Below are 20,906 nucleotides of genomic sequence, written 5' to 3'. Positions count from 1 at the left end.
AGGTCGTCTAGCAAGGTACCACTGTATTTATGACCAGAAAAGACAGCATGTTTTATTGATGTGCACAGTTTGTCCCTGACTATCAAAACACTGATTCTGCAAAGTTCTGGGCACCTGCATCTCGAACGGTCCTATAAATCTCTAAAACCACCTGAGCCATACCTAGGCTCAAATCCCCACTCAGATACAGAACTCACTAAGTGACCTTCAGCCTGTGACACTCAGATTGGACCAGATCACCAAGTCGTTGTGAGAATTAAAGGAACAAGAGGGCTATAGAAACCATCCTTAAGTTCATTGGAGGAAAAGGATAGATAACAAATAAGCAAACCAAAGATGAAAGGATTGATGAGAATTCCTTCATCAGATTCTCATTTCTACCTGATGAGATGGGTTAGGAATGAGCACAGGAGTAAGTTTATGTCTCAAGGCAGGAGCAGACTTGGGCCTTGGTCTTTTGATTTCAGGCTCTTCCACTCTTTGAAAGCCAATGTCCTCTTCACAGGATTTTCTAGAAGGCAAATGGACAGGGTCAACCCCTTCTTCTCTGTAGTAATGTCCAGATGGTCTTCCTCGGCCCTTGTGAAGGCCACAGTCTGGCTTGAGTTCAGGGGGCTGGACTGTGGCTGGGCTGGTAGGTGGGGAGCCAGTAGTGACTGTTGACTCTGAGGTGGAACTTGCCTGTTGTTTGTGTTTAAACTTAATAGAGTCACTTCTCTTGGGAGGGGTGGGAGGGGTGGGAACAGCTTCACTTTTGGAGGCCTGGGGTGAATGAGCCAACACTTGATTGGGGGACAGATAGTCCATTTTGGGAGGAGTCAGAGGTCTTTTGAAAGTGTCTGGATCAAAGATGGATTTCCTCTGTTTTGGCTTTTTGTACACAGAGAACTTTTCGGTTTCTGTGGTTGCAATGTTGACCACAACCTTGGGCCAAGTGCCTCCACTATGTTTGCCACCATGTCCTTTGTCTGATGGGTTCTCAACCATCACACAATCTGCAACCGTGGGCTCAAAGGGCAGCCTCCTGCTATCCAGATTAACTATCCCATAGCTGGGCTCCCCATAGACATCTGGACTAAAGGAGCCAAGGCTGTGCTCTGAGTTACTGTGGCATCCATGTACAGGGCTCCGGTGAGTGTCTGTGTGTAAAACGCTGCTGGAGAATGGTTTGAGATCACAATACAAACCACCTCCCTCTTGATCACTCTGATCTTTCTTGACATCCATTATGTCTGGGTTGAAAATGTCTGTTTGGGTTGAACTGTTGTGTTTTAAGTTTCTTTTATTCTGAACTTGTACCTCTGATGCATGGACCCTACAGTTTGACATTTTCTCTGAATCCTTGAGGTTTTCAAATATGTTCTGACCACTCCAAGATGAGCTTGAACTTTGAGGAAAAACCTAAGTGGAAAAGAAGACAACACACCTTCAACAGAGTACTATTACAACAAAATAGATTCATAGCATAAATTATATTGTCTACACAGAAGGAAGTCTCACTGAGTTTAGTGGGGCTTGCTCCCATGGGAAGCACAGAATAAGGTTTTAAAAAACAACGATATGACCCTGACCAAGAAACACCACCATCTATTCTCTGTATCTCTATGAAGACAGACTGGCACTACAAACTTACAAAGATTCTGCATCATAGCATGCCAAATGATGTTACTAGAAAAGACAAGTTTTGGAGCCAATTAAATAATTTTTCAATTTTGTATAATTTATTCTGCAATTTCCTTTACTTTGCATAGCTCATTGTTTCTATTTGGCTCTAGGGAAGAGAAAGCAGCTGCAACAAGCCACTGAAGTCACACCCTTTGACTAGTGGAACCCTACATGAGACGTCCGAGACTGGAGTTGCACCGCTTCTTATCACATATTCACAGTAGAGTGGAATTGGGGATGGGGATTCTGCTTCTTCATCACATGAGTTGCAATGTATGCTCAGCAAGTGTCTGAAGATGAGGCCCAACAGACACATAGCACTGTTCATTGCTGAAGACCTCATCCAATAAAGATTACAAACCAGTCCCAATCTACTTCTTCACAACCTGTCACGAGATCATTTTCAGGTCACTATCATTGTCCAGCCTGCATCATGGTTGTGGTGAGAATGAAGGGAGCTGGGACTTCTGTACAATCCTTAGAACTATATCTCAAGGAAAAGTGAGATATAAATATAAATACATAAACACATATAAATACATAAACAAATGACTGCTGCCAAAATTCTGTATTAGTTCTACAATTCTGTCATGAAATTGTTGCTTGGAATGCAGAAAGCATAAACTCTTGACACAGAATCTTGAAGATGATGTATGACAAGAATGTTAAAATACCATTTGCTTCTAAAGCTTTTTTTTACCACTGACACTTTCACATTTTTCTCGACAGTTGTGAGGGCTAGACTGCAAGACTAGCGTCCAGAGACAATCAGGATTCATCCTTTGGGGTACAGATCAGTTATTTATAGCAGGTACTTGCATAGAAGATGCACATGTGAGACAATAAAATGAAAACCATCTGTCTCCATCAAGGTCAAGAATGACTGAGAATGCTTAAATACATCCCAAATGTGAAATGGGACAGTATGTGTGCCTGTTGGTGACAAAGCAGAGTTCTGTGTGTGCATGCTGAGTCCACAAAGACTGACTGTCTTTCTTTTCCCAGATCCCCCTTCCTCTGTTGCACTTGAGCTGAAGCACAGTGGTGCCACAAGACCACTATGGCCAAGCGCAATGCAGGAAAGGAAGGGGAAGAGAAAGTGCTCTAATGCAATCTAAGTAGACACAGAAACAGTGTCTCCATCAACCAAGCTCCGTGGCACAGTGGTTAACCTGCAGTACCTCTAATCATGACTAGAGTTCAATCCCAATGGGTTCAGGTAGCTGGCTCAAGGTTGGACTTAGACTTCCATCCTTCTGAGATCAGTAAAATGAATACTCAACAATGTGTTGCTTGCATAATTATGTTGTAAACCATCTAGAGAGTGCTCTAGCACTATGGGGTGGTATATGAGTCCAAACAACAACAACAAAAACAACTGCTTCTGGAGCCTTCAAACACTTTGAAAGCAGGGTCAGAGACTGGAGGCCAGTAGGAAGAAAATAAAGAAATGGTAATGGTGCAACAGAACAGGAAGAAAGATAAAGAGTGTAAGTGTGGATGGCTACAGGAGGATGATGGGATACCAGAGCAGAGACAGAGGTAGGTGGAGGAAGAGACTGAACTCTTTGGAATCAAATCACTATCATGGTCCTCCACCCTGCTGATCAAATGTGTGGCTCTGTGGCAGTATACTTCAAAGCTATGCAGATAAACACTTGTTTTAAGCAGAAGATGCCTCTTTCATTAGCCTTCGCTTCTTCTATCTTTTAACACTCACCTTCATCAATGAAAGTGTAAGAGACTCCCGGCAGTTTCGCAGCAAAGTTTCACATTCAGTCAGTGATTTATTATCAAGTGCAATGCCATTTATCTGCAACAAAATGGTAACAAATCAACAATGCAAAAGCAAACAGTGGAAACTATTTTTATCCACACTTAATAAAGATAAATACTTGGACATCTCAAGAAAATGCTATCATGTTTCATGTGAATAACAGCCTAGAATTTGGAAGTCAGCATTGGTGGATCTATCTTCTGTCTCCGTCTAAAGAGCCCTCCTCCATTTTTTTTGCCTTGTGGATGTTCAGAAATCTATGAATTGTGCCTTCCTTAGAATCACAAAACATAATGGTTTGAATTATGTTTACAAACTATGATGATACTAGAATCTGATTAGCACTGGGTTTGAGGTTGAAGGGTAAACCATGATTTGCAAGCACCCATTATTATTTCTGCACCTATTTTACTGGAAAAGAAACAAACTGTGAAAATCTTGACAAACAGGTTCCACAGCTCAATTTCAATATTTCCTGACTTGACACTGTCCCACCAATTTTTCCTGTTATATAACGTATCTAGATCAAATAATACATCTGAGCCTGAAAAAGTTGCCTTTTTGAATATAACTACGAGAACCTCCAAACTGAAGAATTCCAGGAGCTGTAGTCTAAAGCAGTTATTTTTCCAACCCATACAAAATATACGTGACAAGTCCCTTATTTGCACCTCCCAAAAAACTTAAAAGAAGCTTAATTATGGCTTGGTGGGATACCTGAATTGACAAAAAATAAAGCATACCCCACGTTATTTTCCAAACTACAGTTTATGATAACTATGCTTCTAAATTAGAATAATCAGAGTGATGAGCACATGAACTATGAAAGCATACTGGAATTTCTGATTTGGTTAGCACAAACTATAGTTCAGCATAGTATTTGAATAAACCTTTACATAAACTCTCATATGAGCTAACAAAAGCTGAAAATAGAACTTACGGCAATTATCCTATCTCCCACTGTGAGGGACCCATCTTTGGCAGCTGGGCTACCAGGCACTACAGTGGCAACAAAAATTCCATTTTCCAGACCAATTCCACTATCTGAAATAGGGAACAGAGAAACACATATCACTCTGATTAATTTTGGATATGCATACAGCACAATCCTTAAGCCAACTAAATCATTAGGGGCTGTATTCACTAGCGCTATGATAAAATGCTGATGAGATTCAGCACCTCACATCTCCTGTTTCCTCAACCAAAATACGTATCTTCTTACACTATATGTCCATGGCTTATGTACCCTAGTGCAAGATTTAGAAGTATATTCTGTTTCTTTGGAGAACTGAGCACCTCCTGTTCCTGAATGCTCTGGCAAGAGAAACTTAGGATTTCCTGTAGGTAGCTTTTAAAAAAGACTAAGCAAGTTCATACTGACTGGCTCCTTCAAATGTCATCATACTTAAATGAAACCTCCATGGCTCAGAAACATGTGTACATGTGATAGAAGTTGCTAGACTGTTAACAAGAGAGAGAGAGTGAGTTCTTGCTTTCCTCACCTTTTGTCTGTGACCACTGTTGGGAACAGGATGCTAAGGTAGGTGGGCTTTGTCTGCTGAAGGAATCAGAGGTTCATTTGGAGAAAAGGGAGGCATTAAAAGGGCAAATAAAATTCTATCTTGGGGCTATGGAAGGCTCTTTATGAAAATTTCACACACACCCCAGTGTGCATCTGATATAAGAAAGATGAATTCCATAATGCAAAATTAGAAAAAGAATTAAAAATAAAACTGCTAGCTTCAAGCTACATCAAACTTGAAATCTACGGTGTGATCACCTGGATTACTGTGCACACTTCCGGTCACTTCACCTAAAAAACAAGCAAACTAGCAAAAAAAAGACCCCAACAAAAAAGACACAAATTTCAAAAACCCTCTGGAACTGAAAAGTGTCCAGAAAAGGACAAGTAATTTTTTTAAAATGTAAAGTAAATTTTAAAAAGTAAGATGACCAATAAAGTGAAACAAGTCAACTACATATAAAGGTTGCACCATATAAGAATGTTCATCTTAGGAAAAAGGAAAGCAGGGAAAGAAATGATAGAAATGTTTAAAAGTACGCAGCAAGGTGGTTTTCTTCTTTATCATGCTGAAATCTGGGTTCATCCACTGAAACTGAGTGGCTGGACAGACTGAGTGATCCACTGGCCACTATATGAACAAACTCCTGGTCTAGAAAGGCTTTTGGTCCCATTTCATTTTCTTAAGGATTAGATTAGAGACTTGTTCAACCTAATAGAAATCTTCATTTCTGTGACTGTATATATTCAACACACTAATGTGTTTATTACTTAGTTTGAAGTACATAATGGATTTACCTTTGTGGCCAGCAAGATTGATGTGCAGGGGTGTTATCACCTTTCCTCCTAAGGATTTCCTTCTTCGAACTACCATATTAATAACTCCTCCACCATTAAGTACGGCCTTTATTACTTGCTTCTTGTCTTTGTTAGTAAGGTCCACATCATTTATCTTCAGCAGCCAATCATTCACTCTGATTAATTAGAGCAAAAGCAAGGAAGTCAATTTCTCTTTCCCTGCATGTGCATGTTAGAGAGGAATAACCAAAGTGAAATGCAGCCGCTTCTAATAATGCCAAGAGGCTACAAATTGTAATTTACTGACTTTGAGGAAACAACTCAGCAATTTCTCACCAATTGTTGTCAGAGTGTGATTTGAGAACTTCCTTCAGAATCGTAGCATCGGTCACATTCAACACACAGGGAGAAAATGTTTCTTGTAATTTATCTGCACCAATGTGTGGACACAACCTGAGAACTCCTAAAGTGGGAATGTTTCTGCTAAAAGCTGTTTGTATCTCACTGCAGCATGACAGAGTGACTACATATTAAAAGCATAGATTCTTCAGGTTGGGTCCTAAGGAAGATTCAGACTGATCCTTGGAAAATATTGGTGGAGGACACTTCCCCAAAGGGCACAAGTCAAAAGCACAGTTTCACAGCTCATATCTTAGCAAGACAAAGCCACAAAAGTTTAAAATGTTCTTTTAAACAGAATTTTGATTCAAAACATAAACTTAAAAAAAAAACAACACATTTATAAAAGCGTTTAACAAACAGAAGTATTTAAACACATTTTCACTTCTGCCTTCTTCAAATGGGTCCTGAAAAGCCTTGACTAAAAAGAGCTGTTAAATTCTCATTATCTGTTTCTATTTAAAAATAAAGGTCTCTCTTGATCTTGATTGTTAATAACTTGTGAGAAGTATTTTTTAATTTAAAATTCGTAACAAAAGGAAGTAGAAGTACTAGTAGCAGTAGAAGCAGCACTTAGCTGGTTCATTCTTCAAGCATCCGAAGTGTTTCACATACAGTTAGCATGCAGGAGTCGTGATAACAACACAGCATGGCTTTCTTCATAAACCTAAAGTTTCACAGGTTAGCACTGACAAATGACTGACAAGCCACCAATCCATTACCTTAATCGACCATCCGCAATACTTCCTTTGTCCACTTTGGTAACAAATATTCCACAGTCTCCAGGAAGATATGGTTCATTCACACCTTCAGCCACATCAAACCCGAGGGCTTTCAAATCCATATCTTCCTATTGAATATGCAATGGAACATGTTATCTCAGTGATTCAGCATAGACATAAGCAAATAATATACTATTATATCTTCACATTCCCTGCAGGGTTTTTTGCATGTTGGTGGGGGAGCCTTCAACAGGTAAAGCTTTCTCACAAGATTTCACCCTTTCTCACGTATAACAAATGGGCCAGAATCCAGTTAGTAGTCCCAACTAGAGTAGGGGCACTGAATCACTTGTTGAAGAATAAGTTGACACTTACACAAATCCGATTGGCACAATGCGATTGCTCTAGTTATAATTACCGATAATGTTCTGGTGATGACGAGAATTAAAGACTTACCCTGTCTTTCTCAAACTCAACTACTTCTGTTTCCCACTCCAGAGAATCTGTATCAATGGCTGAATCATGAGAGCTGTGGGCCATCAACTGCCGGAACCGTGCCTCTTTTTCCAACTGATTCTCCATCTTCTCTCTGTAGGGAAAGGCATATCTGAGTATTTCAAGCGACACAAGTGGACTAATTTTTATTTTAATCCTTGCATTCACTGAATCATTACAAATTTGTTACAATGACATAAGTAACTACATACAAAAATATATATTATCACTTAATTTTTAATGTAGTATTAAAGTTTTCTGACTAATAGCGAAGCACGATTCAGAAATTTCAGTCGTACAGAAACCATGCAGCTTAAATGTGGACAGAACTGCAGTTTCCCTCTGTTAAAATGACAGTAAAAATCCTGCTGGTCTATCCCTGAGAGCACTACTATTCAATGGGTCATTCCTTCCTTATTTGTTGTGATTTCCACACCGCTGATCTGATTATTTGATCTCTTTTAGTTTGTCTAATCACAAAGGCAATCCTATACATAACTACTCAGATGTAAGTCCCACTGAGTTCAGTGAGACGAATACTGAAGGGTGCATAGGACTGCAGTCTTGAGGAGCATTCAACCCTTTCTACCTAGAAGAGAGATATGGATGTAGCTTCTGTGCCTTACACAAGCCTCCCTGGTTGAAAAATGTCCTAGAAGTTGAACAAACACATACTGTTAGTAACAAGTATTACTCCCTCAGCAGTTTGCATGGGGTGTCCTGTTCCTGCAAGTATGGCTTGTAACTAGTAATGCCTGCTCAGAAGGCAAGTCTAACCACCCTTCCTGTCAAGAGCTGACGAGATATCAGCCTAGCATGTTAACCCTTCAAACACAGTGGGAGACAATATCCTATTTTGAAGAAAGAATTCAACTGCTAGTCCAGGTTGCTTTTATTTAAGGAATGAAAGGGGGAAATGTCTTATCCACTGCCTCAGACAGCAAGTAAACATTAACTCCCTCTTACAACTGACTGAGCTGTAGGCCTGACCAGTGCACTCATTCCCACATGTACCTCCCCAGATTTGCCGATTAACTAACATTTTGGGAACAAGTAATATATTTTAATAGACATGTATTTAAACAAATAGCCAGAGCTCAGGCAAGAAACACTTGACATGTAACAGAAAGATACAGAATTACACACGGAAGAGTTTCCTATAACGCACTTTAATTCTTTCAATTCACGCACAGCATCATTCTTTTGCTTCCTCATATCATCCAGATTGCGTAGAGCCTCGGCCAGATCGCTCACCGCTCTGTCTCTTTCTCGCCTCAGGTTATCGCACAAAGTCCTTTAAAAGCAAAGGAGTTGAAATGAAATGTTGGGGTTGCATTTATTCTCGAAGGCTCCAGAAAACCTCCCTGGTGGCAGCAAAATGTGTGATGATACGCCATTGAGGGTATTGGAGGTTAACTAAAGTAACCCTTTGGTTAGCAACCAGTTTTACTGGAGAGCCACTGTGAGGTTACAGCTCCCTACATAAATACTCTCTCTTGTTTCTCGTTTGCTATCTGGAAGGCCAGCTGGAAAATCTCAGCATACCAAGTTCAGGTCAGAGGCTGCCAGCTAATGGTTGTTATCATTATCACAACTACAAAACAAAACAACCCTCACTCAGATACCCTTTCCTTAAGGCAAGCTTTAACTAATGTTATTATTAAGTTAGGAAAATTAAAGGTTGCATGATGTGTTCAGTGATGGAAGATGTTTGTACAAGCAGGCAACAGCCATTACAATTGCAGAGGGCAGAGAGAGACACAAAATTGGGAGGCAGTGGTGCCCCGCATGACGACGATAGTCTGTCCCATGAAAATCTCTGTTTAGTGAAATCGTTGTCATGCGAAAACCCTTTCCCCATTGGAATGCACTGAAACCTGGTTTAATGCGTTCCAATGGGGAAAATACCTCGTTGTCCAGTGATTAGCTTTAAAAATGGCTCCCCTGCGAAGCATGGGTCCGGAAAACACAGAGCAGCCATTTTGCGGAGCTGAAAAAATCATTGTCTTGCAAACAAACAGTTTGCGAAGCACAGATCTAATCGTTGTTAAGTGAAAATCGCCCATTGGAATGACTGTTTTGCGAATCGCTATAGCGATCACAAAAAGTCGTCATTATGCAGATTTGTCGTTCAGCAGGGGCGTCATCTTGCGAGGTACCACTGTAATTACGTGTGGGATGGTGATGGAGTTTAGATACATCTCAATGTCATGCACTTTCTGGTAATAAACTTATCTGTCCTGCACTATCAAGTAGCCATATATAATCAATATGGGAGCCCCATCACATCTAGTTTGACCCTTTATTTCAGATTACAGTCACACTATTTTCATGCTCGAAAAATAAAATAAATTAATGCCTTTTCCAAAAATTCCCTAATTACTAATTAATCCAGGTTTGGGATGCTGCATACCGCTTCAATTTCCTTTCAACAGTGTAAATACCTACAAAATTTTAGTTTATTTAACTATTGGGAATCTCACTATTACATTATGAAAACTTATTTTAAGTTGTTTATTAAATTGCTTTACTATACAGATGTTACAACGCAAATTTTTGAGAAGGAGTTTTAGCCAAAGTAGAGCAATTAACATTATCTGTAATTGAAGTTAATTTTACCTGATGCTTTCTCGTTCCGCAACAATTTTGTCACGTTCCTGGAAGGCCCAATCTCTTCTGCATTTTGCTACTTCTGCTTCCTGGACAGCTTCTTTTAACTCTTGTGACATGGCTTCATATTGCTTGCGGAGCATTTCAATTTCCTTGTTAGCTCTTTCTATATCTAGTGTAGCAGAATCTTGTATCTAAGAAAGTGAAAATATATGTGGGATATAAATTCATGGATAACCAGATTGGTACATTAAACAGAGTGATGAATTAGGACTTAGGAGGTCTGGGTTCAAAATTCCACTCAGCCATGGAAAATCACTGGAGCTCTGGAACTGGTAAAACCACCCCTTAAATACCTCACTTACCTTGAGAGCCCTATTAGGGTCGCTATACGTTGGTTCCGACTTGAAGACACATAACAGCTACATGTTTAATCATAATTTATAGAAAGCGGCCACATTTTGATTTAAGAAAAATCAAAGAGGAAACCACAACATTTTTAAACACTGCTTTTCAAAACAGCTGGCATTGTGAAGAGAATTCAATAGAGATACTAATGCTATGTATGTTTTTTTATTTGCTTAGCACAAAACCCTATATTCTGTATCCTACTGATTTTAAAGAATAGATGCTGAGGAACACAAGGTTTTTCCTTGTTCTTTTAAAAATAACTTTATTAGCAAAAATATTATAAAACGCCTAAAATATCTCATATCTTACCTACCTATGGCTAAAAGCAAACAAGGAAGGATTAGGATTGTTGTAAAACAGTACAAGAAAGAAACCTGCTAGCGTTTGGAAATTAAAAAGAGAAAAAGCTGCAGTTTGCTTTGCTAGTATGTTCCAGAAATAAGGTTGAGTAACTCAGAATCCTAAAATCAAGGGAGAAATTGAGGCTAGGAGAATCTATTTCAAGTACCCAATGCCAGAGTAGAAAAGGAGACGGAATAGATAACAGATGTTTTTACCTAGTAACACTTAGAAACTCCTTGAAATCAGTAAAACTAAAGTTCACCATGAAAAGTACAACACCAGGGTAGAAAAGGGAAGAAACCCCTAATAAAGGGAAATTCCACTCTTTTAAAAAGAGGAACCAGCTTTCAATCAAGGCCTTTGTCATTATTTTCAGTTTTCTTTGTCTTTTGTAAAAGATAGATTTTATTCATGGGTTTTCTTGAAAGAACTAACTAGCTTTGAAACAGACTGGGAAATACCATAAATCTCTTGATCGTGCTTGTACCTGCCGAGCTTGATAATATTCCCTTAGCAGATGGTCCCTCTGGATGATGGCTTCTGTCCTTTCCTTTCTGGCTACATCTCTCTCTTCTTTCACCGTCTCAATATCCTTGCATGCTTGATCCAGTTCCTTCTGTGCCTCAGCCTTGTCTTTCACTTCATGGCAGTACTTTTCCAAGAGTTCATTCCTTTCACAGATTGCCCGATCTCGTTCCACTAGAGCAGAATTCAGCTCCTAAAATGGAATCCATCAATGCTAGCAACATTAAACACTGAGGCAACTACTTCTGCTGATGAACAAACGTTGCAATTTTGGAAGCTTGTCCCATTTATAAGGAAGAGGAATAAAATGGCATCAAGCACTTATAAACACTGTTGATAAATATTTCAAACTTTAGCACATTACTGTGCCTAAGGGCTGAATTAGAAGATGATGTTGAACCACTGCAAACAGATAGTGGGAAGTATGGAAAAGGATGAAGCAAGAGGCAGGAGTGCTTAACGGTTCTCCCTTTTAAACTATCTTCTTTCTGTCAGGTTCAACTTGGAACCTGATGAACAACTAGATGAAAATGTCAAGCCAGTGTTAGATGTCCGACTTATATGAAATAACACAGGTTTCAAAAGTTGTTTGCTTGAGTCTTCGAGAACTATAGAAAAATGAAATGAACCAAGTTCCTAAATAATTATTGTGACAGATGATTTGTTTTTAGGTATGCATTTCATCCTCCAAAGTGGGCCCAAAGGATTTTACTACTTTAGGGGGACCTAGACTTTAATCTAACGTGATCTCCAGCCTGCACAGGATATATGGCCCAACAATTAAATTTATAAATACTGTACCTGTCTTAAAGCTTCCATTTCTTCACTGGCCACTCTTTTCTCCGAGGATGTGTTTTTCAGTTTGGATTCTGCAAGTTCCAGCTCTGTCTGGAGTTTATCTACTTCTTTGATAACTTGATCCCTCTCGCTCATGATGAGACGGTACTCATTGAACACAGAGTCCCTCTCCTCCTTGTACTTCTCTGCATCCTTCACAGCCTTCAGCTGCATCGTTTTAAACCTTGTCACTTCCGACTGTAACCGCTCCATTTCTCGTTGCAACTCTTTGTTTTGGGCTGTGGCTTTGCTCAGTTCTTGCTGCACAGACTCAAATCTAGAGAAAATAAAATCCAAACAATGCTTTTGAAAATTTGGAACGTGTGGGGATTTTATAAAAGCTTTTGTCCTCTTCACCCAAGACATCAACAGTGAAATGTTTACAGTTAAAAATTTGAAACAGTAAGATTTCTTTTGACACGTGTCTCAGAGAGAGAGAGAGAGAGAGAGAGAGAGAGAGAGAGAGAGAGACTAGTTTGAGTATTTAAAACTGGGGGTGGTATGTGGGTAAGTGAAAGTCACTGAGTTCTCTTTGGCTTGCTTTTTAAATCCCATTGACTGAAATCCTTTTTATCAGTCCCACAAATTTCTAGTCTCTATGAGGCAGATGGGAACATCATGCTGAAAAAACAGACCATGGGAAGGGGAGCTTACTCATGCATATATTCTGGCATCAAAATCAGATGTACTCATTCCACATTAAAGGTAAATGTGGCACATATGGGAACAACAAGATGTGACTGTCTGTCCTGTCTGCTTTGACTCTGAGTGACAGAAGAAACATGAACATCCACAAATATAAGTGAGGAAGCACTATAAAAGCTAATGCCAAATAAAACTTCTCAAACTTTAAGGGGTTTTTATTTGCTTCAGCAGACTAACAAGGCTAACCCTAACCCCACTCCCACTCCTGAAATAAAGAGGAGGAAAGCTAACTGTGTCTGTGTGTTGTCCAAGAAATATGGCAAAGCTCAGTGGCAGGACCAGCAGCCATAAAAGCATATTTTTACCTTCTGAGAGAGGAGGAATACTGCTGCTGGAAATGTATTGCTGTGTCCCGCTGTTTCATCAACATCTCAATCTGCTTTTGGAGGCGCCTGTTCTCCTCTTCTGTCTGTTCTAGCCGGCTCAGGTCAGTGTTATGGCTTGCTATCTTCTCATTGTACCGCTTCCTTAGTGCATCATAATCTTTCTTCACACCCTCTAGCTTGTCCATTGCTGTATCATAGAGTTTATTTAGTATCTCTGATGACCCATTCTGCTTCATAACCTGGAATAATGGAACAAATTTTGAGCAAAAATTCCACATAGATGGAACTCCATGAATAGCTCAGTGGCTTAGGCACTGATTCCCCGCTGTGCCTCCCTATGAGGGCTGAACTCAATGATCCACAGGGTCACTTCCAGATCTGCAGTTCTAATATCAATCAATCAATCATTATTATCATCATAATCTCATATGTGGTTATTATTAAAAATCACTTCAGATGTGAATGTCCAAAGACTGCACAAACAGATAACAAAGTTAGACATGGTAGCGAGCCAAAATTAGTGCACTGGTCATTAGGCTAAAAATATAACTTTCCAGTCTTCAAAAACCCTTGGGAACATCAGGTAGAAAAGGTGTCAGAAAACGAGGAAATCAAGATCTTGTGGGATTTCCAGATCCAAACTGATAGACATATTGAACATAACACATGAAGAAATGCCTGGATCATTGACATTGCAATTTCAGGGGATGCCAGAGTTGAAAATAAAGAACTGGAAAAACTAACAGAGACCTGGCAATCAAAACATCTTGTACCTGGAAGAAACACACTGCACTAGTCCCCGTAGTCAGCGGGGCTTTGGGAAGAATATGAAGAAATTTCACATAGTACTATAAGCAGTTGCAGATCTCAGGAATTGCACCATCAGAGCTACAAAAAACAGCAATATTGGGAACAGCATACATACTGTGGCAATATTTAACAGATACTTAGGTTTTTGGTTAAAACTTTTATCTGTTATATAATACCAACCAATGTTTTTATAATTTTGATTGACTGTGGCTGGTTTTTGAACAACAACAATATGGGAAAAATGAGCATTTATTTACTTGTATACTATGAGCTTACCTAGTGTCTTCAAGAAATCTTACCAAAAAAACCACCAATAAATAGTTGATTTGGGTAGACTAAAATGGCTGCTAGTACCGGACCAAAAAGAATCTGTGCAGAATTCACAGTGTCGTCAAAGTCTGGTTCTTTAGCACAGCATGTGGTTTTACTCACAAAAGAAGCTGAAGTAGTTATTTCATACAGAAAGAACGATATTTAAGTTTTAGTTCATTTTCTTGCTGCAAATCTAATGCAGAGTATAAAAAGAGCTCTTCCATGCACTGGATGTGTCTTCTACATTGCCATCAAAGCAGAAGCATGCCATGAAAATCAAGAAAAGCTATACACAGCAGAAAAAGCTGCCTAAACATGGAGTGGAAGGGAAATTGCACAGGGGTCCCCTTTACTCTGGAAGCTCCTTCTTGTGTGTCCATTCTGGCACTAGTTGCAAGCTCAGTCACGTACCTGGTTATGCCACAGCTAGCCTGCCAGAGAAGGTGGGAAATCTGAAGGTTTTCCCTTCCACTGTGCATTTAGGAAACAGGATACTAGTTAATGATTTTAAGTGATGTTCATGCTTTTCAAAGTGGACATAATTCTGGAAATAAATTCTCCCATATTAATAAAAGTAATTTCAACATCAGCAAAAAATCCATGTTTTTTCTGTTACAGACTATCTTGCTTTCTGTTACAGAAAGCAATCATCCCTGGCATGAATATTCAGCAGTGTATTTGCATGTACCAATGAGAACTGTTGAGAGGCAGAGCCAGAGAAACTAGAAAGGAGGGGGGAGTCAGAGTCTAGAGGAGTTCAGTCAGAGACAGAGAGGAGAAAAAGGAATTTGGGGTTTGAGGCAGAAAGAGTGTGTGTTTAAGGAGTGATTAGTCAGAGTGGGACCAGTATTAATTAAGATAGAAGAGGTTAAAATAAAATACCAAAGCTTTGTGTAACTTTAAGAATGTGCTTAAGAACTATTCCTAAAACAACTTGTAATCAATAAACCTGTTTCTGTTTAGAAGTTCAGTACTGAATGGACCTCAGTCTTTCAAAGGAAATATAGGTTGATAAAGAGATCAACTGGTGGCAGTGTGTTAAAGGGTGTGTTGGGATACTCGGGTGAGCTCTTTGTCTGGTGAAACAAGCAGGGCCCACGGGGTAAACGCCACACAGACTATCTTGTTTTCTGTTATAGATTTAAGCATTTTAGGTTGCTTGGATTTACAAAGAATACATTTCTGTAAGAATGTTGGGTTGCCATTGGTAACTGTGGGTATCATGAACTCACATATGTGGAATCAATACTTCTTCTACACATGGCCTCCTGGCTTCTACTTTACCTGCCACTGAAATATCTACACCTATCCTTTCACTGCAAATATCTCTGGTTCTTGATGCTCTCCTTAATCCATCTGCTACCATGGTCCCTACATAGAAACATAGGAAGCAGTGGTAGCAGCACTGGTACAGAAGATGATTGATGCACACAATACATAGTTGTAGGCATTTTGCCACATGAAAAATCTGGTCAGCAAAAGACCCTGACATCCTCTAATGGAGTTAATGGAGTGAAATCACCAATGATATCATCTGAAGATGTGGGCAGTAGGGATGGAGACTCACAAGCCATGGGACCAGATGCAAATATATATGCTAATACCTGTGCACTAGAGGATTATGGGAGGAACACCAGCCCCTGATGGGGGTCCTGTGGGGCACCCGAAAACACTGAAGAGCTCTCTTGGCCTCTGGCAGGACTGGGGCTGTGCAGCCCTGTTCTGAGCAGGAGGTGCAGCCAGGGGGTCACCATGCCTTGGGGAGGCAGGGCACAGAAGGGGGTATGAGGTGCAAGAGACACTCCAACTCATACCTTGCAGGGGAAATACCATAGTCATGAAAGTGGTTTTTCCAGGGTGAGGCTCATCCATTGCACTTCAGGTGTGCTGATCCCTGTGATTTCCCCAAATGTGGGAAACTCAACTGCATAATTTGTGCTTTCCCTGCTCTTTTTAGAATCTCTTCACCCTTTGGCCCTTGGCTGTTTTCACCATTCTCTGCCATTTAAATTTGGAGCCATAGGCCCATTGGCCCTGCTGGCTTTCCAGGAGGCAGATCCTGGAAAGCCAGCAGCTCAGATGGCAGAGCAGCAAGGTCCAATGCAGCTGCCACATTGAGCAGCCTCTGGTGCTGGTTTGGAGGCCTTCTGGCACAGTGGTGGAACTGTGGAGGCTTCTAGGTGGGGGTGGCTGAAGAGGTTTTGAACTTTTTTTTACAGTATTCACTCCATAAGACACTATGGAGCGAAAAATGTTGTAATTAATGTGTTCCAATGGGGGGAGGAAACCGTCTTGCGAAGCATCGGTCTAAAAAAACCACAACAACCCGTCTTGCGAAGCATAGACCAAAACATCGTCTTGCGGAAATCATCCATAGGAAAAAGCGTCTTGCAAAGCGCCACAGGGATCGCAAAAACCCATCGTCTTGCGGATTAATCGTCCCGCAAGGCAATCGTCTTGTGAGGCACCACTGTATGATACAAAGAAGGCAATATTCTTCTACCATGGAAAGCTAGTACTTTCCCAATAAGGGCAGCAGATCTCGGCCAGTTCTCACAAGCAACAGATGCAGCAGTCTTTTCCCTGTTCTGATGGGAGGCAGAGGTTCTCACAGCTGAATAAGTAATAAAATAAGTAAAAAAAATAAAAATAAAAATCCTTAACACATTATGCTACACAGCATAATGTGGAGGAACTTTGAGAACAAGGTGAGCTATATTTAACAAAACAAAAACCAAGAACTTCACACAATCAGATTACATGCAGATGTGATCCTTTCACCACAAGGTGGCACACCACTGCAGCCCTATTATATATGTGTAACATTCAACATTAAGTGTAAAAATTGAATTGATGGTAAAGAGTTTTATTAATTATAATCTCCTCCGTTTTAATGGGGAGTTCCCAGTGTGGTGTAGTGGACAGAGTGACAGACTCGGTCTCCAGAGAACAGGGTTTGAATCCCCACTTAGCCATGGAAACTGACTGAGGGAGTGGGAGTAAAACCACTCCTTAAATACCTCACCTTGAAAACTCTGTTAGGATTGCTGTAAGTCAGTTCCAACTTGACATCCCATAACAAGAGCAGTTTTAATGGAATTGTAGACCCTCATACATATGCATAGGATCAAGTGGTATGAAAGCATCCACTTCCAAAGAGTGATCATGAAATATTCAAAGAGACAAGAAGCCTTTGCCAGCTAGAAAAAAAGTATTCTAAACTAGCATGGGAAAACACACTATAGGCTAAGGATGGGGAACCGACTGCTTGGGCAGAGAAGGAAAGTACCACGTGCTCACTCTTCAGTCTAACTCCCACCAAATGTGCCAGTATTACAGGTGAACCTCATCCACGTCACTCACTCAAAAGCTTAATATTAAAATAGGTTTCTGCATAATGCCAGGTTACACATAAGGCTCAGCTCGCTCCATGATAAAGCATGATAAAGCGCAAGAGCATTCGCCAACAACCCCGATATTCTTTCCCTGCTTCTCGTGCCCCCCAGCAGTCCACACTGAGGCAATACTGCTTAAACAGTTTTGCACAAATAAAATGTAACCACGTAGGCCAGTATGTCAGGTCCTTTGAAGGCAATCAATGGCACTAGAGCAGGGGTCTCCAAACTATGGCCTGCGGGCCACATTCAGTCTGCCTTGCCTTTTTATCCAGCCAGCAAACGTTGCAGGCTCAAGCAGGCCATGCGTACATGTTCCTTCAGCCCACGAAAATGTGGAGCATATATGATGTGACCCTCACACTGAAGTTTGGAGACCCCTGCACTAAAGGAATAGCCAGTTGCAGGAGATGACTGGGTCACTGAAGAGCATGTTTTTGATGTATACAGGAGAACAGGTGGAGCCACGTTTGGCAACTGCTCTTTCACTCACACAGATGCAGGCCAGTGCACAACAAAGCAGGCACAGATGTATGAAGGGAACAGGGCCTGTTTTAAAAGTAAAGTGGGCATGCAAATGAGGTCCAAGCTTAATTCTCCCCATCCTGTGCCTTATATCCCCACCCCAGACCATTGTTTGAACTCCTGTCAGACCAGTTAAGCTATGAGGAGTTAAAATAGAATAGGAAAAACATCCTGAGATGAGTGGAGAAGGTAAGGCATGTGATCTGACATGTCCTCCCTTGTTTTCTTTTTCACTCTTAAAATTATCTATCTCATTCAGACGAAACTTGGGTTCAAACTTCAGTCTTATATGTTTCAGCCCCGAAAACTGTATATTATTGTATGAATACACATGCACGGACACTGATGTTTCTATTTCCTGCCGTCATGTAACATTTCTGAAAACATGTGACCATTTCTTTGTATTTCTAACCACCTCATGATTTCACATACTGAATGACCAGAAATAGACTTATGTATTTTGAATGTACCTGAATGTCCCACAAAGGCCAACCTTTGATGGTAACATATAGCATTAACTACAGTAAGTATGTAATTAAAAAATAATGAATTACATCAAATAGAAAATGTATTGTTTAATTCTGAACATATATCCCCAAGAGCATACATTAAATCTTACTGACATTTCCATTTTTGAAGTAGTGACAACAGCTTCCTGATACACCATTTGGATAATATATATGCTTTTGCAACCTTTGTTAAGTTATGCACATGCATTAACGTGCATATTATTTTTGTACAAATAACGTGCAATTAAGAAATAAGGACAGCAGATTATTTTGAAAACCAGTGTCCTGACAGAAAAGGATGGGGATGAAGCTGAGAGGATCACTGTCTCCAAAAAGAACTGGGGCAGAACAGCTTGTATTTCTTCAATATATTTTTGATGAGACTCTGCACTTAGCAAACTATTTTTTGCTAACTGCAGAGGCTGAAGATTTCTCAAATCACTTAGACTGCTCACTCTTGAAAGAAGGAAAAGCAAAAGGAAAGGAAAACAAATCAAGGTATGAAGATAATGGTGGACAGACGGAAGAGAAAGCATAACAAGAAAGTTCTCCCATTCGGTGACAGGAAGAAAATAATCTAAGCTAGGCCAAAGGGTATAGCCATGGTAACAGCAAGCCTTGTAACTGAGCAGGCAAGACTTACAAGTCAGTCAGCTGCTGCACAGAAAATCAATGGCCATCTCTGTTAGTGGAAGTAATCTGATAAAAACTTTGAGGTTTTTTTTCCAGCAGTTGGGCTACTGTGTTTTCTGAACCACTTTAAATGATCCCAAGCATCAAAACACCTACACACACTAGTGCTGACACCTCCCACTCTAACATCATCCTGATGAGATATACATTAGATGAGAAGCAACCAAATACACACTCTTAACTCCTGTTCCAAAAATATTATTCATGTCAGTATACCTAAATAAAAGAAATGGCAGAGCTTTACTGTGCTTCCAATATTACATGTATAGGATAACTAATGGGGAACCACCACCATTCCATTAACTGGTGAAGCCCTCTCTCAGATTATACTGAAATTTATAACCTTTATAATCTGACCTGCTAGTTTTCCATGTATGACTGTCTTTTTCCCTCTGGGGAATCATTCACCAATGAATACCCTTGCTGCAGGCAAGTTTTCCACTTTAATCTAGTTAGAGGAATGGGAGTAATATATTTTTGCCAGCTGCCCAACCGCCCCCCATTAAAAGCCGGGACTATAAAACTCTGCAGCAGCTCCAGGGCAGGGGTTAGTGCCGGACCCCTCCACAGGTGGAACAGGGGCGTCCAACAGGAGCATGGAGATTCAACCTTCTTTCTTCCACTGCACCCTCAGACTGCAAAAGGGAGGGAGAGGGAACCGCTTCCAGACTGCCTCCAAAAGCAGATCCACACAAAATACCTTCCAGAAATGCACACCAAACCATAGTTTACAAGAACAAGTTGTATCCAAAAACAGAATCACATAGCGGTGCGCACGCACGCACGCACGCACGCACGCACACACGCACACACACACACAGAGAGAGAGAGAGAGAGAGAGAGAGAGAGAGAGAGAGAGAGAGAGAGAGAGAGAGAGAGAGAGAGAGGCATGCAAATATATGGATCAATTATGGGATAATGCTAAAGAAACACCCCTGTGACTGTATGCAGCCTGAAGGCCACATTTCCCCATCTTGATGTGGACAAAGGAAACCTGTCTGCATGTGAAATCAACCATAATATCAACACAGCAACTATCAAAGGCACAAAATATATTCCCTCACTTCACACCACTCTAAAACATCTAAAATATTTGTAAATTTTAATCTGTTCTGACAGGTATCTTTAAAAATAACCATTTACCCCAGGGGTCTCAAACATGTGGCCCGGGGGCTATCCACGGCCCGCCAGACGATAGTTTGTGGCCCCCGCCTTGCCTGCCCCCCTGAAGCAACCACACGTCCTCTGCTGTCAAGAGTTTTTTTAAAAAGCCTCGCTTCGCTCGCGGGCTCTCTCCCATGACAGCGCCTCTTGCACCCTCCATCCAGAACTGCAGCCTGTTTGCCAGCTGGCAGGCTGCAGTTCCGGATGGAGGGTGCAAGAGGCATTGTCTTGGGGGAGAGCCGGCAAGCAAGGCGTGCAGCCTGCCCTTTTCCCTGCCGCCACCGAACAATGCCTGAGAGCAGAGCTCGCTCCCAGCCCGTCCTTGAAGAGCGCCTCCAAGCTGCCAACAGCAGCTGCTGTTGCC

At 40.8% G+C, this 20,906-nt stretch overlaps 1 protein-coding gene and 1 pseudogene across 4 annotated transcripts in view; one reads left to right on the top strand and one right to left on the bottom strand.

Annotated features, from left to right (window-relative positions):
* Window positions 1-20,906, bottom strand: part of DLG5 (discs large MAGUK scaffold protein 5) — a 154,214-nt gene that overhangs the window by 38,922 nt on the left and 94,386 nt on the right. For all 4 annotated transcript variants that reach the window (XM_020809449.3, XM_020809450.3, XM_020809451.3 and 1 more), the window contains 11 exons: window positions 13,114-13,373; window positions 12,068-12,380; window positions 11,229-11,459; window positions 9,998-10,182; window positions 8,547-8,672; window positions 7,340-7,472; window positions 6,884-7,011; window positions 5,763-5,938; window positions 4,383-4,486; window positions 3,386-3,478; window positions 382-1,401 (listed from right to left, as the gene is read on the bottom strand). In XM_020809449.3, coding sequence (XP_020665108.2) covers window positions 382-1,401; window positions 3,386-3,478; window positions 4,383-4,486; window positions 5,763-5,938; window positions 6,884-7,011; window positions 7,340-7,472; window positions 8,547-8,672; window positions 9,998-10,182; window positions 11,229-11,459; window positions 12,068-12,380; window positions 13,114-13,373 — 2,769 coding nt within the window. The remainder of the gene's footprint in view (window positions 1-381; window positions 1,402-3,385; window positions 3,479-4,382; window positions 4,487-5,762; window positions 5,939-6,883; window positions 7,012-7,339; window positions 7,473-8,546; window positions 8,673-9,997; window positions 10,183-11,228; window positions 11,460-12,067; window positions 12,381-13,113; window positions 13,374-20,906) is intronic.
* Window positions 16,063-16,204, top strand: LOC140706128 (U1 spliceosomal RNA; annotated as a pseudogene).

The sequence above is a fragment of the Pogona vitticeps genome, chromosome 3, assembly GCF_051106095.1.
Source record: "Pogona vitticeps strain Pit_001003342236 chromosome 3, PviZW2.1, whole genome shotgun sequence".
Classification (NCBI taxonomy): Eukaryota; Metazoa; Chordata; class Lepidosauria; order Squamata; family Agamidae; genus Pogona; species Pogona vitticeps.
The sequence above is the reverse complement of the archived record's forward strand: the minus strand, read 5'-3'. Positions and strand labels throughout refer to the sequence as shown.